Source organism: Nanorana parkeri, unplaced genomic scaffold, assembly GCF_000935625.1.
Source record: "Nanorana parkeri isolate BGI_ZX_2015 unplaced genomic scaffold, ASM93562v1 scaffold4467, whole genome shotgun sequence".
Lineage (NCBI taxonomy): Eukaryota > Metazoa > Chordata > Amphibia > Anura > Dicroglossidae > Nanorana > Nanorana parkeri.
In genome coordinates this window covers 1,483-16,485 of record NW_017310729.1, presented here as the reverse complement: position 1 = coordinate 16,485, position 15,003 = coordinate 1,483, and the positions used below count along the sequence as shown (strand labels likewise).

General features: G+C 47.0%; 1 protein-coding gene across 1 annotated transcript; it reads right to left on the bottom strand.

The window, feature by feature from the left end:
- Positions 1-59: 59 nt before the first annotated feature.
- LOC108803921 (zinc transporter 2-like) lies at positions 60-12,149 on the bottom strand (the record flags this gene model as incomplete). The annotated part of the gene is made up of 7 exons (XM_018575709.1): positions 12,116-12,149; positions 11,716-12,030; positions 11,493-11,639; positions 7,035-7,188; positions 6,077-6,287; positions 1,730-1,836; positions 60-222 (listed from the first exon to the last, which is right to left on the bottom strand). Coding segments are annotated over exons 1-7 (1,131 nt in total), but the record flags the coding sequence as incomplete, so codon positions are not given.
- Positions 12,150-15,003: the final 2,854 nt, after the last annotated feature.

Genomic DNA, 15,003 nt, shown 5'->3' with positions numbered 1-15,003 from the left:
CATCTATGCCCATAGCCCTCAGCTTGTGTAGTACCGTATCATACGGTATTGTGTGGTACCGGAGGGGTAACGTGGACCTCAGACTTACCGATAGCCAGATGTACAGACACCACGTTCTGGCTGAGGGTGAGCGCCCAGAGTCGCAGGCAGTGCACGGAGCGGACCCCCTGGACTGTCAGCAGAACTTCCTTCACCGAGTTATATGCAATGCTTCGGGGGGTCGCATTCGTTTCCTTTTCTTCATTATTGTCACCTGGTGATCCTGCCAGTGACACGCTTCCTGTCCTGCGGTGACAACGCTCTCTCACTGCGCTGTATCTATGGAGGAGCAGTGTTGTCACCCCAGGATGCTCTCCGGATCTGCATTACATGGGGGAAGATATGATTGTGTGAGGTAACACGGGACATTGGATTTCTGGCAGGATCAACCAGTATTTCCTGCACTTGCTGAAAATGTTCTGAGCCTGAAAAAAAAAGAAACCCAATGCGGGCGCCACATCTAAGGATTGGGAAGCTGCAATATACTATATGTCACTTCTCTGCTTGGGTTTAGATATTGTTGAATCCCTTCTGTATGTCCATCATCAGAACGGCACTCTCTTCATTTCTGCTCCCCCCCCACCCCAAGCCCCTCCCCCCTCGGTCAGACTCTTAATGATTAATGAATGGTCCATGGAGGAACTTCCCGCTACTATGAAGATGATTATGATGCGATCACTGAGGGGAGAGAACTCCATTTAGATACATTGTCATACCGCGTACGTCATGTATACATCGCGCCGTCATCTCCTTCCTTCATAAAGTTCTTTTCCTCGTTTATTATGTTACAAGTTTCATTATCGGTTATAATTGGTTAGGAGAATGTCACACCTGCTTCCTATGGGGGGGGAGGGGAGGAGGTATGGCAGCCAAGGACCCAAATATCCGGGCGCCTGGAGGACTGAGGTCATGGGCGCCGATCCCTGAAATAGGCTGTGGGGGGGGGGGAGGGGGGGGGCCTGATTGACGTCTCCGCAGACCGGAGTTCATTATCTGGCACAATAAATGTGTCTCAGGAGGTTCCTCTGTCTTCATGGACTGCTGTGACATTAACCCTTTGTACATTACACCGTATGAGGAGTCTAGGACAATCTGGACTGTTGAGGAGCAGAGCTGTCCTTCCACCATGCGGGACATATTTTGCTGCCATTGGACCCCCCCTCCTTGTTGGGAAGGAAATTTCCTGACACACACGGGAGACTTCATCCAACAGACTGATAATGTTCAGCTGACTAGTGCCAACCACCGATGCATGGAGGTCACCCAACTTACCATGGCCAACCTCAAGTTCAGGACAGACACCCCAACTAAACGAAACCCAATGAGAAGATCCGTCAGGGACCATTATTCCATGGCAACCGATAAAGCTGCCACAATGTTATATGTGAGGGAAGATCTGCTGAGGCAGAAGGAGGTCTATCGGCAGCGTTGTCTTCAGGTGACAGTGACCCCCACACAGGCGTCCCTGCTAGATTAACCCCTTTTACAGACTGAACCCCTTTTTCTGTGGGCCAGCAGCTTGCAACTTCCTGTCCCAATTGCTCCTGCTACTTACTTCCTGCCACCGGCCATGCTCCTACCAGCCAAGAGCTCCTCTTACTAAATGCTCAAGGGTTCGGGCATCATGTTCATCCTCCATTTCCTCTCCTTACATTTCCCCTTTTCATATTCGCCCCCCATAATGATGTTACCTTCCATCAGCACCCAGAAGACATCCCGTAAGATTGTGGTGGTGGTGGCCAGTACGAAGATGGAGAAGAGGAAGGTGCACACGGGGTCAGCAATCTTGTACTGCGGCTGGAAGACAGAAGACACAATGCTCCATATTATTCAGGGACTGCGATGGTAAATATGAGGCTGGGGACCCATCCGCCAGGTCCCACCCTGGATTCATGGAGAGCCCACCTTCTGTCTACTAGGCACATGGACTGCTAGCAGCATTAGTCCACAGCCATGATAATTCCATAATCACTGCAAGCTGTGTGCTACAAGTGGGGCCCCAGAAAAGTATGGGGCCACGTTACCCAGCACTTGTCTCTGCTGGTCACCTTCCACCTCGCTACAGAATTCTGAAATAAAAATGATTGCCACACGATTCTTCTGCAGGTAACCGTGTAAAAAGCTTCTATACCAAAATGCCCCCCTGAAAATTGGATCGCGTGCAGATACTTGTGGACTGGTCACATGACTGAGGTATTTAACCATTTCAGCTCCGCCCCCCATACACCTCCCCTATAGACCAGACCAGTGTTTCCTTTTCTACTACGGTCCTGCTTAAAACCTTTTGTTATTTTTCGACAAACAAGGATTTCTTCAGGTGATAATGTCTCACAAAAATGATATTATTTTTTATGAGATTGTTTCCGTAGATAAAAAAAATTATATTTTATTTTAATTATAAAAGTTTTCCTGCTTAAAATGACTCTAAAATGCGGATTCCGGAACAAAGCATTGCAAAGGTGTTTACAAATGAAAAAAATATTTTTTTAATCAAATAATGAAAACTAACCGAGCAAAATCAATGAAAAATAAAAAAGTTTCAACATTTATGGATAGAAGAATAAAAACAAAAAATGACAAGTAGCAGGAAAAAATAAAGGGAGAAGGGGAAAAAAGGAGTTAATAAAGGGTAATAATGGTAAATTAAGGGTTAAATAAGAACACTAATATTATATACCAATTGAGGTTCATTCCAATGATCAGAAGATGAATAAAAATGTTACTTTGTATCTCTCTATCTCCCTCTGATCAATGTTTATATACAATGTTACTTTGTATCTCTCTATCTCCCCTCTGATCAATGTTTATATACAATGTTACTTTGTATCTCTCTATCTCCCCTCTGATCAATGTTTATATACAATGTTACTTTGTATCTCTCTATCTCCCCTCTGATCAATGTTTATATACAATGTTACTTTGTATCTCTCTATCTCCCCTCTGATCAATGTTTATATACAATGTTACTTTGTATCTCTCTATCTCCCCTCTGATCAATGTTTATATACAATGTTACTTTGTATCTCTCTATCTCCCCTCTGATCAATGTTTATATACAATGTTACTTTGTATCTCTCTATCTCCCCTCTGATCAATGTTTATATACAATGTTACTTTGTATCTCTCTATCTCCCCTCTGATCAATGTTTATATACAATGTTACTTTGTATCTCTCTATCTCCCCTCTGATCAATGTTTATATACAATGTTACTTTGTATCTCTCTATCTCCCCTCTGATCAATGTTTATATACAATGTTACTTTGTATCTCTCTATCTCCCCTCTGATCAATGTTTATATACAATGTTACTTTGTATCTCTCTATCTCCCCTCTGATCAATGTTTATATACAATGTTACTTTGTATCTCTCTATCTCCCCTCTGATCAATGTTTATATACAATGTTACTTTGTATCTCTCTATCTCCCCTCTGATCAATGTTTATATACAATGTTACTTTGTATCTCTCTATCTCCCCTCTGATCAATGTTTATATACAATGTTACTTTGTATCTCTCTATCTCCCCTCTGATCAATGTTTATATACAATGTTACTTTGTATCTCTCTATCTCCCCTCTGATCAATGTTTATATACAATGTTACTTTGTATCTCTCTATCTCCCCTCTGATCAATGTTTATATACAATGTTACTTTGTATCTCTCTATCTCCCCTCTGATCAATGTTTATATACAATGTTACTTTGTATCTCTCTATCTCCCCTCTGATCAATGTTTATATACAATGTTACTTTGTATCTCTCTATCTCCCCTCTGATCAATGTTTATATACAATGTTACTTTGTATCTCTCTATCTCCCCTCTGATCAATGTTTATATACAATGTTACTTTGTATCTCTCTATCTCCCCTCTGATCAATGTTTATATACAATGTTACTTTGTATCTCTCTATCTCCCCTCTGATCAATGTTTATATACAATGTTACTTTGTATCTCTCTATCTCCCCTCTGATCAATGTTTATATACAATGTTACTTTGTATCTCTCTATCTCCCCTCTGATCAATGTTTATATACAATGTTACTTTGTATCTCTCTATCTCCCCTCTGATCAATGTTTATATACAATGTTACTTTGTATCTCTCTATCTCCCCTCTGATCAATGTTTATATACAATGTTACTTTGTATCTCTCTATCTCCCCTCTGATCAATGTTTATATACAATGTTACTTTGTATCTCTCTATCTCCCCTCTGATCAATGTTTATATACAATGTTACTTTGTATCTCTCTATCTCCCCTCTGATCAATGTTTATATACAATGTTACTTTGTATCTCTCTATCTCCCCTCTGATCAATGTTTATATACAATGTTACTTTGTATCTCTCTATCTCCCCTCTGATCAATGTTTATATACAATGTTACTTTGTATCTCTCTATCTCCCCTCTGATCAATGTTTATATACAATGTTACTTTGTATCTCTCTATCTCCCCTCTGATCAATGTTTATATACAATGTTACTTTGTATCTCTCTATCTCCCCTCTGATCAATGTTTATATACAATGTTACTTTGTATCTCTCTATCTCCCCTCTGATCAATGTTTATATACAATGTTACTTTGTATCTCTCTATCTCCCCTCTGATCAATGTTTATATACAATGTTACTTTGTATCTCTCTATCTCCCCTCTGATCAATGTTTATATACAATGTTACTTTGTATCTCTCTATCTCCCCTCTGATCAATGTTTATATACAATGTTACTTTGTATCTCTCTATCTCCCCTCTGATCAATGTTTATATACAATGTTACTTTGTATCTCTCTATCTCCCCTCTGATCAATGTTTATATACAATGTTACTTTGTATCTCTCTATCTCCCCTCTGATCAATGTTTATATACAATGTTACTTTGTATCTCTCTATCTCCCCTCTGATCAATGTTTATATACAATGTTACTTTGTATCTCTCTATCTCCCCTCTGATCAATGTTTATATACAATGTTACTTTGTATCTCTCTATCTCCCCTCTGATCAATGTTTATATACAATGTTACTTTGTATCTCTCTATCTCCCCTCTGATCAATGTTTATATACAATGTTACTTTGTATCTCTCTATCTCCCCTCTGATCAATGTTTATATACAATGTTACTTTGTATCTCTCTATCTCCCCTCTGATCAATGTTTATATACAATGTTACTTTGTATCTCTCTATCTCCCCTCTGATCAATGTTTATATACAATGTTACTTTGTATCTCTCTATCTCTCTCTGAATATACAGAGCACAGAGCCCGGCTGTCACGGAGCTCCGATGATTTCACAGGGAGATCCATGTTCTCCCTTTGTAATCTACATTCGGGATCTATCAGTTTGTCTGCTCAGCTCCCCCTCTGTGTTCATTAATGAATGAAATGTAAAATTGTAGATTGTTTCTTAATGATTTGTAAATTTAGCTTGGATCGTGTTTGTTGCATTAAATAATAAAAGATGCTTTGTATCAGGAATAGGATTCCAGTGACACAATGCAGAATAAACTTTGCAGTAAAATTGGAAGGTAACCCTTTGTATTTAATTGACTCCTTTATTATTCCCTCACTGAATTAAAGAGTTGGGGGGGGGGGGTCACTTTTGAATCCCAACATAGAGGTCCAGAAGACTTTGTCCTGGCACTGCCGCCCAGCAGACCACAGCACAGACTAGAACATTCTGCAGATATCAGTCCCCGTTCCTATGCTTACCCCTCTCCCCATCAGCCTGTCAGGTAATTTCATTCTCCTCTCTCACCTCTGCGGATGGATCTTATTTCACGCATAAAAGAGATTTGACATTTCTATAAAACAATTATACGGTATAAGAGGAAGAACGGACTCACTTCCAGAAGGCATTTTACTAGATGCTCCCTTTGGTTACTGCCAGGTCTCAGGAAATTCATCCTTATAGTTGTCCCGTGTGGCCCCCTCGCAGCTTCTCAAATGACCTCAATAAGCACTTTGGTGAGTCCCTTGTAAAAAATCCCAAGTCAAGCATAATACAAATGAAGTCCTCATAGTGACCCTTCGCTCACCTTGAAGTAGATAATAATGGCGGCCACCATCACCCCAATACTCTGCAGGAGGTCTCCGAGCACGTGGATGAAGGCGGCCCTGACGCTTGTATTGCCATGAGGTCCCAGGTGCAGGGGCAGGCCACCGCTGGGGCTGTCTCCAATCTTCTCATAGCCTGAACCATGGCTGTGTCCGTGGAAGGAGGCGGACTGGTGAAGGATGTAGGCCATGCTGGGGAAAAGGGAGAACCACAGCCATTATTGGGGACTAAGCTCCGGCTTTTCACAAACTGTCTTTAACCCTTCCTAACTGGGGGGCCAGTGGTGCCAGAACTGGACATTCCAGACCACTTAAACGGTCTAGGAGACCATATGCCCAGAGCACATTACAGCACCTGTAAACTAGGGATGCGCCGATACCAAGCACCGATACCAAGCACCGATACTTTTCCAGCTCCAAGACTAGACTAGAGGAAAAGTCAAAAGTTAGGAGGCCGCTGTCATGTGTAAGGAGCACACGGAGCTCCTGGGATTTCTACATCTCTGTTATAATGTATCATTTTGTTTTTATAAATATATAAGTGATGCACCGATACCAGTTTGGCGAGTACAAGTTCTGATACATTTGTGTTTATTGTCATGTGACAGTTGTTCTAAAAACAATACAGACTAATGATTTCAGGACAGTGGTGGAGCGCCAGAGCCCGGTCCCCGCTGCAACCGCTGCAACCCTGGGAGTTCTCCAGAAAAGGCCAAGTATCGGGACTGGTATCGGCATGGGTATCGGCACTGGTATCGGTGCATCGCTACTGTAAACCCTAATGGGATGATATTGAGTTTGCTCTGCGCGCTGTGTATCATAGACAATAGACAGAGTGACCAAATTCAAATATTAAAAATGACTTTTGAAGTTCTGATGAAAGTTTCTATGAGATCGAGTCGTTGGATTCACATCAAGTTTAAACATTTCCTCACTTACATGATGTTGACGACCACGGCACAGCCGGACGTGATCAGCATGACGTGTCCATCAATATCATAGTCGTTGTTGATGATCCGAGCGGCAGCCAGGTACACCAACACCCCCGTCACAATCCAGATAGAGAAGACCGACGCCAGAGCCCCCAGAATCTCTACATCAATGGAGAGATCACCGTTACCAAACACATAGCACAGCACCCATCCTCCATGTATCTCACACCTCCCATTCTATGGCAGACCAAATATACCGCTGCCCAGATATCATTCCACAGAGTGGAGGAACATTGGAGGATGTTGAGCATTTTTAGGGCACAAACAGTTCCCAACATCTGCTCCGATCTTCATCTAAGTCGTGATATATATAGACAATCCTCAATGGGAAACCCCGACAGTCCACATTGCCGCCTCTTTATTGGACGAATGTTTTAAACAATGAACGGCATTAATGGAAAATGTGTCTGACGCGGCAGGATAATGAGTTCATGGCAGACGGCGTCTGATGGAAGCTCTTCCAATAAACATGAGCCGTGCTTCATTTGAGTCGAGCTTGGGTCGGACTTGTCGTGGTGAATAAAACAAGAACATCCCAATTTCATTAATGGCGGGATTGTGTGGAAGGGCAATATGACGCCACGGTGCTCATAAGATTGGAAAGGGTTACTGAAGACCCAGGATCCCCACCAAACCACGAGACACTTTACAGAGCTGGTCCTACTCAGCTTAGGAGAGCCGGCCTACAAGTATCAGGGGAAGGCCACAATCATCCAACAGGTCACAACGGACCGAGGTTATTAAAGGAGAACTATGGGGGGAGGGGCTTGTCACTCCCCTCATAGTTCGGGGTGACGTGTGACAATGAGACTGTCACAGGTCGGCTCAGTAGATCGGGAGGTGAGGGAACACATACTGGCGTTCGCTCGCCTCTCCATCCAGTCACAGCTCTCTGCCGTGACAGGGGGAGGGGCTGGATTCCCACCTCCCCGCTCCGATCTGCCACCACTGACTGGCGGATCGGACGGGGGAGGGGGCGGGTACAGCTGGCTCTGCCTCTAGATAGGAGGAGCCAGCTGTCACTCACGCAGCTGGGCGGATCCCAGCACAATTGTCGGGATCCGCTTCAGCTGCGGAGTCTCAGTAGCTCGCGGTATACTGAGCCTAGGGTGACGGGAGGACGCTGGTTTGTGTCCTCCTGTTACCCTAAGGAGAACTATGGGGGAAATACTTAACCCCATAGTTCTCCTTTAATGTCTAGAATATAACAGAACGCAGAACAGTAATGGTGTCCACCAGAGCCTTGGTTCTCAACTGGTGGGTCGCGACCCCGTGTTCAGCGGGTCACCATGTGCCTTCCACTTTTCTAGCCGAGAGGCTCCTCAGTCTCCCCCTTGCGCAGCGATGTCCCTTCTTACACCAAGAAGCCATTCAAAATATGCTGCCCGGTGCCGAGTCTCAGCTTGAGGTGGGCTGGGGGCATGGCCGTGATGGAGCTCCATCCATACATGCGTTGCTTGCAGCTCCCTAACGTGTCCTGTAGAGGAGCCTGCACCGGAGTGGCGTCACATTCTGTCTCCTGGCACGTCTACAGGACACGTGAGGGAGCTGTACCAGCACTGCACGTATGGATGGAGCTCCATCACAGCACAGCAGCCCACACTGACCCCCGGGATGAGGACACACTCCAGCTCTCATAACGCAGGAAGACTGGGGGGACTTAAACAAAATTAATGCAATCGCACCTACTGCACGTTCTGGTGTGGGAGGTGCATTGCCATTCATATGAATGGCACCCCAAATGCATCTCCCACCCACAGTTCTATTGCCCACATCGGAACGCGCGGTACCGCAATGCTGTGCGTTCCATTGCAGTGCCACTTGGGTCGGGACTTAATGACCGAGGGCAAATGTGCGTTCCGAGGTTACACAGGTTGAGAACCGCTGCACTAGAGGAGACAACCGCTGCTCGAAACATGCGTTCCTTCTCCTGCTTTCTGTAGACTTCCCAAGTGACTGGAACAAAGACCTGTGGACAGGTGAGACACAAGCTGAAGATTTTGGTAAGTCTTGTCTCAACTGTGAAGCATGTTGGATGAAGTATAATCAAGGGGGGGGGGGCTGAGTTGCTGCCTTAGGACATGAATGATGTGCAGTCACTGAAGGGCCAGTAAATTCCGAGTTGTGTGAGGAAATGTCTACAGATGGGCGTCTGTCTGAAGAATTTGGGTCATGTAACATGGCATTGGTCCAGCATTCAGTCCTGACCCTTATCACATTGAAATGCTGTGGTGTGATCTGAGTCAGGCCATTCCCCGATCCCTCCCTAAAACATGTGAAATGCTCCATTTTTAATACAAAAATAACCAAAGCCCCTCCTAGCCAATGAGGGGCAGCTGCAGAGAGCCTCTAGTTGAGGTCATTCACAATACCGGAGGTTCTATTAGTGTCAGGAACCGGATCTGAACCCAGTACCTCTGCTGTAGCTGGCGGTGGTTCTACCTGCTGAGCCTCCTTAGAACCTTGGATAGCTCCTCGCCTGACCTCCTGTGTTCTCCTCAGGTAACCCTAGTTTCTGCTGAACTCTGAACTCCTTGCTCCTCCCTTGAACTTTCTATTTAAGCCACGCCTCTGCACTTCCTGTTTGCCAGATTATTGTGTTCCTGCTATTATCTTGCTTCCTGCTCCCTCTGTGCTACAATCCGCTCATACTGCTCCCCGTGTACCGACCTTTGGCTGCTGATTCATTCTAGCCGAGAGGCTCCTCAGTCTCCCCCTTGCGCAGCGATGTCCCTTCTTACACCAAGAAGCCATTCAAAATATGCTGCCCGGTGCCGAGTCTCAGCTTGAGGTGGGCTGGGGGCATGGCCGTGATGGAGCTCCATCCATACATGCGTTGCTTGCAGCTCCCTAACGTGTCCTGTAGAGGAGCCTGCACCGGAGTGGCGTCACATTCTGTCTCCTGGCACGTCTACAGGACACGTGAGGGAGCTGTACCAGCACTGCACGTATGGATGGAGCTCCATCACAGCACAGCAGCCCACACTGACCCCCGGGATGAGGACACACTCCAGCTCTCATAACGCAGGAAGACTGGGGGGACTTAAACAAAATTAATGCAATCGCACCTACTGCACGTTCTGGTGTGGGAGGTGCATTGCCATTCATATGAATGGCACCCCAAATGCATCTCCCACCCACAGTTCTATTGCCCACATCGGAACGCGCGGTACCGCAATGCTGTGCGTTCCATTGCAGTGCCACTTGGGTCGGGACTTAATGACCGAGGGCAAATGTGCGTTCCGAGGTTACACAGGTTGAGAACCGCTGCACTAGAGGAGACAACCGCTGCTCGAAACATGCGTTCCTTCTCCTGCTTTCTGTAGACTTCCCAAGTGACTGGAACAAAGACCTGTGGACAGGTGAGACACAAGCTGAAGATTTTGGTAAGTCTTGTCTCAACTGTGAAGCATGTTGGATGAAGTATAATCAAGGGGGGGGGGGCTGAGTTGCTGCCTTAGGACATGAATGATGTGCAGTCACTGAAGGGCCAGTAAATTCCGAGTTGTGTGAGGAAATGTCTACAGATGGGCGTCTGTCTGAAGAATTTGGGTCATGTAACATGGCATTGGTCCAGCATTCAGTCCTGACCCTTATCACATTGAAATGCTGTGGTGTGATCTGAGTCAGGCCATTCCCCGATCCCTCCCTAAAACATGTGAAATGCTCCATTTTTAATACAAAAATAACCAAAGCCCCTCCTAGCCAATGAGGGGCAGCTGCAGAGAGCCTCTAGTTGAGGTCATTCACAATACCGGAGGTTCTATTAGTGTCAGGAACCGGATCTGAACCCAGTACCTCTGCTGTAGCTGGCGGTGGTTCTACCTGCTGAGCCTCCTTAGAACCTTGGATAGCTCCTCGCCTGACCTCCTGTGTTCTCCTCAGGTAACCCTAGTTTCTGCTGAACTCTGAACTCCTTGCTCCTCCCTTGAACTTTCTATTTAAGCCACGCCTCTGCACTTCCTGTTTGCCAGATTATTGTGTTCCTGCTATTATCTTGCTTCCTGCTCCCTCTGTGCTACAATCCGCTCATACTGCTCCCCGTGTACCGACCTTTGGCTGCTGATTCACCGACTACTCTCATCATCTTCTGCTTCATACCTGATACCTTCGGCTCCTGACCTCGGCTTGATCTCTGACTACGCTTCTGCCGGCTCCTCCACCACTACTGTCTGCTTGTGTACTGAACCCGGCCCGTTATACCACCAATTGCCTGCTGGACTCTGAGCCTGATCCCGGATCGGGACAATTGGCTTCATACTGTAAGATGACATCATTGTCTCCATCGAAATGAAGCGATGTGAAACGTTGTTAATAGGCCGGTCCGAGCCCCTCCCCCCCCCATCCCCCCACACACACACACAGACCTTTCTGACTGATACAAATATTAGAACGTTCCACTTACCAGACCGGTGCCAACCGAAGGTCATATGTTTGGTTGGAGGTCGCGTTGAGATCCACAAGGAGAAGATACTGACGCACATACTGCCCAGGTCAGTGAGGAGATGGGCGGCATCTGTCATGATGGCCAAGCTGTGGGCAATGTAACCCCCTGGAAGGACACAGAAGGACCATGGGATGTACACTGGCCTACGGACACACATATCTACAGCTCTACAACAAGTTACCTGCCACCTCCCCGATCATAAAGATAAAGCACACAACGCAGGCAAAGTACAGCTTCCGCCGAGCCTGGTGCTTCTGCTGGCAGTCTGATGGTAAGCATGTGCCATGGCAGTGTCGGGACACGGGTCTCTCCAGCTCGATGGACACGGCCGAGGCGCCATTGTGGAAGGGAAATTCTGGGAAGAGGTCCTTGGTTCCTGAGAAGAGACTGAGACGCAAGCAGGAGTCAGGATAGGATTGCACCGTGAAGAGGAAGCCAATGAATGCGTTCCATGGAATGATGGAGGTGTATGGTGACACTCGATGGATTGTACCGGCTGCAGAAAGGTGGAAGCCGTATGTTATAGTAATATGTCGGGGTACAGGAAGACCCCCGGCTCTGGGCTCCTGTATACACCTCACGTATCTGACTAGACCTAGACTCGGCATTCACCATCCCCCATCATTCGTCTTCTGCGGTCAGGAAAATTGCCGGTGATCTGTCTACAGACCCAGCGCTCCCAGAAAATGGTGGAAACCGGCCGCAGACACGACGACTTACTTCCCACATATCACTCAGCACGGTACAGATCCCAGAGAACCAATCAGAGAGGCCCCAAAGGATCTACAATCCCCGCCACGCTCACACCAGACAAACACTCTGTGTGGTCACCATGTATGGGCAGAACGCGTCAGTCCTAAAGACAGAGAGACGTTTATTTATCGGAAGGACATCCTTCAATTCCCAACATTTATCTTATTATTAAATACCAACAAGATGATGAGTTCAGGCCGCTTATAGACCAAAAAGCCGAACCCCCAAAATCTGAACCCCAACAACCAAAACCTGAACCCTAACAACCATAACCTGACCCCCAACAACCAAAACCTGAACCCCAGCAACCAAAACCTGAACCCCAACAACCAAAACCTGAACCCCAACAACCAAAACCTGAACCCCAGCAACCAAAACCTGAACCCCAACAACCAAAACCTGAACCTCAACCCCAACCCCTAACCCTAAACCTCAACCCTAACCCCAACCCTAAACCTCAACCCCTAACCCCAACCCTAACCCCAACCCTAACCCCTAAACCTCAATCCCTAACCCCAACCCTAACCCCAACCCTAGCCCTAACCATAACCCCTAACCCTAAACCTCAACCCCTAACCCCAACCCCAACCCTAACCCCAACCCTAACCCTAAACGTCAACCCCTAACCCTAACCATAACCCCTAACCCTAAACCTCAACCCCTAACCCCAACCCTAACCCCTAACCCTAAACCTCAACCCTAACCCTAAACCTCAACCCCTAACCCCAACCCTACCTAATACCAAATAATCCACCGGAAACTATATCAAAGTAACTAATCACCAAAACCATAATTCCTCAATGTATAAAAGAAGATTAGAGGTGAAGGACGCAGGTCTCTGCACGGTGAGGGACGCAGGTCTCTGCAAGGTGAGGGACGCAGGTCTCTGCATGGTGAGGGACGCAGATCTCTGCATGGTGAGGGACGCAGGTCTCTGCATGGTGAGGGACGCAGGTCTCTGCATGGTGAGGGACGCAGGTCTCTGTATGGTGAAGGACGCAGGTCTACGCATGGTGAAGGATGCAGGTCTCTGCATGGTGAAGGACGCAGGTCTCTGCATGGTGAGGGACGCAGGTCTCTGTATGGTGAAGGACACAGGTCTCTGTATGGTGATGGACGCAGGTCTATGCATGGTGAGGGACGCAGGTCTCTGTATGGTGAAGGACGCAGGTCTCTGTATGGTGAAGGACGCAGTTCTATGCATGGTGAAGGACGCAGGTCTCTGCATGGTGAGGGACGCAGGTCTCTGTATGGTGAAGGACACAGGTCTCTGTATGGTGATGGACGCAGGTCTATGCATGGTGAGGGACGCAGGTCTCTGTATGGTGAAGGACGCAGGTCTCTGTATGGTGAAGGACGCAGGTCTATGCATGGTGAAGGACGCAGGTCTATGCATGGTGACAACAATCAGTCCCTGAGGAAACTGGAGCAACGTCCTTCTACAAAACAGAGAACCTGCCGAATTTCTCCGACATGAGAGGCCACCAATCATCCTGAGGACAGAAGACTCGGCCGGGGGATGGGGGCGCCTTATAAAATCATCAATTCATCGGACTCTTCCCAGTGTACTGACACCGAAACCACAAAGTGTGAACGGACCTCATCCCGCACTACAACCCTCATCAGAGCCAGAAAATGATAACTGGAACCATCCGCTCTACAGGACCAGAATGACATCTCCGGACTTGAGGAGCTGAGTTCTACCAAAACCATGGATCATCTTCAGAACAATTTCTCCTCACCAGAACCAGAACTCTGCTACCAGAACCATGTCTCCTCACCAGAACCAGAACTCTGCTACCAGAACCATGTCTCCTCACCAGAACCATGTCTCCTCACCAGAACCAGAACTCTGCTACCAAAACCAGAACTCTGCTACAAGGACCATGTCTCCTCACCAGAACCAGAACTCTGCTACAAGGACCATGTCTCCTCATCAGAACCAGAACTCTGCTACCAGAACCATGTCTCCTCACCAGAACCAGAACTCTGCTAACAGAACCATGTCTCCTCACCAGAACTCTGCTACAAGGACCATGTCTCCTCACCAGAACCAGAACTCGGCTACCAGAACCATGTCTCCTCACTAGAACCAGAACTCTGCTAACAGAACCATGTCTCCTCACCAGAACTCTGCTACAAGGACCATGTCTCCTCACCAGAATCAGATCTCTGCTACCAGAACCATGTCTCCCCTCCAGAACCAGAACTCTGCTACAATGACCATGTCTCCCCTCCAGAACCAGAACTCTGCTACCAGGACCATGTCTCCTCACCAGAACCAGAACTCTGCTACAAGGACCATGTCTCCTCACCAGAACCAGATCTCTGCTACGAGAACCATGTCTCCTCACCAGAACCAGAACTCTGCTACCAGAACCATGTCTCCTCACCAGAACTCTGCTACGAGGACCATGTCTCCTCACCAGAACTCGGCTACCAGAACCATGTCTCCTCACTAGAACCAGAACTCTGCTACCAGAACCATGTCTCCTCACCAGAACCAGAACTCTGCTACAAGGACCATGTTTCCCCTCCAGAACCAGAAATCTGCTACCAGAACCATGTCTCCCCTCCAGAACCAGAACTCTGCTACCAGGACCATGTCTCCTCACCAGAACCAGAACTCTGCTACAAGGACCATGTCTCCTCACCAGAACCAGATCTCTGCTACGAGAACCATGTCTCCTCACCAGAACCAGAACTCTGCTACAAG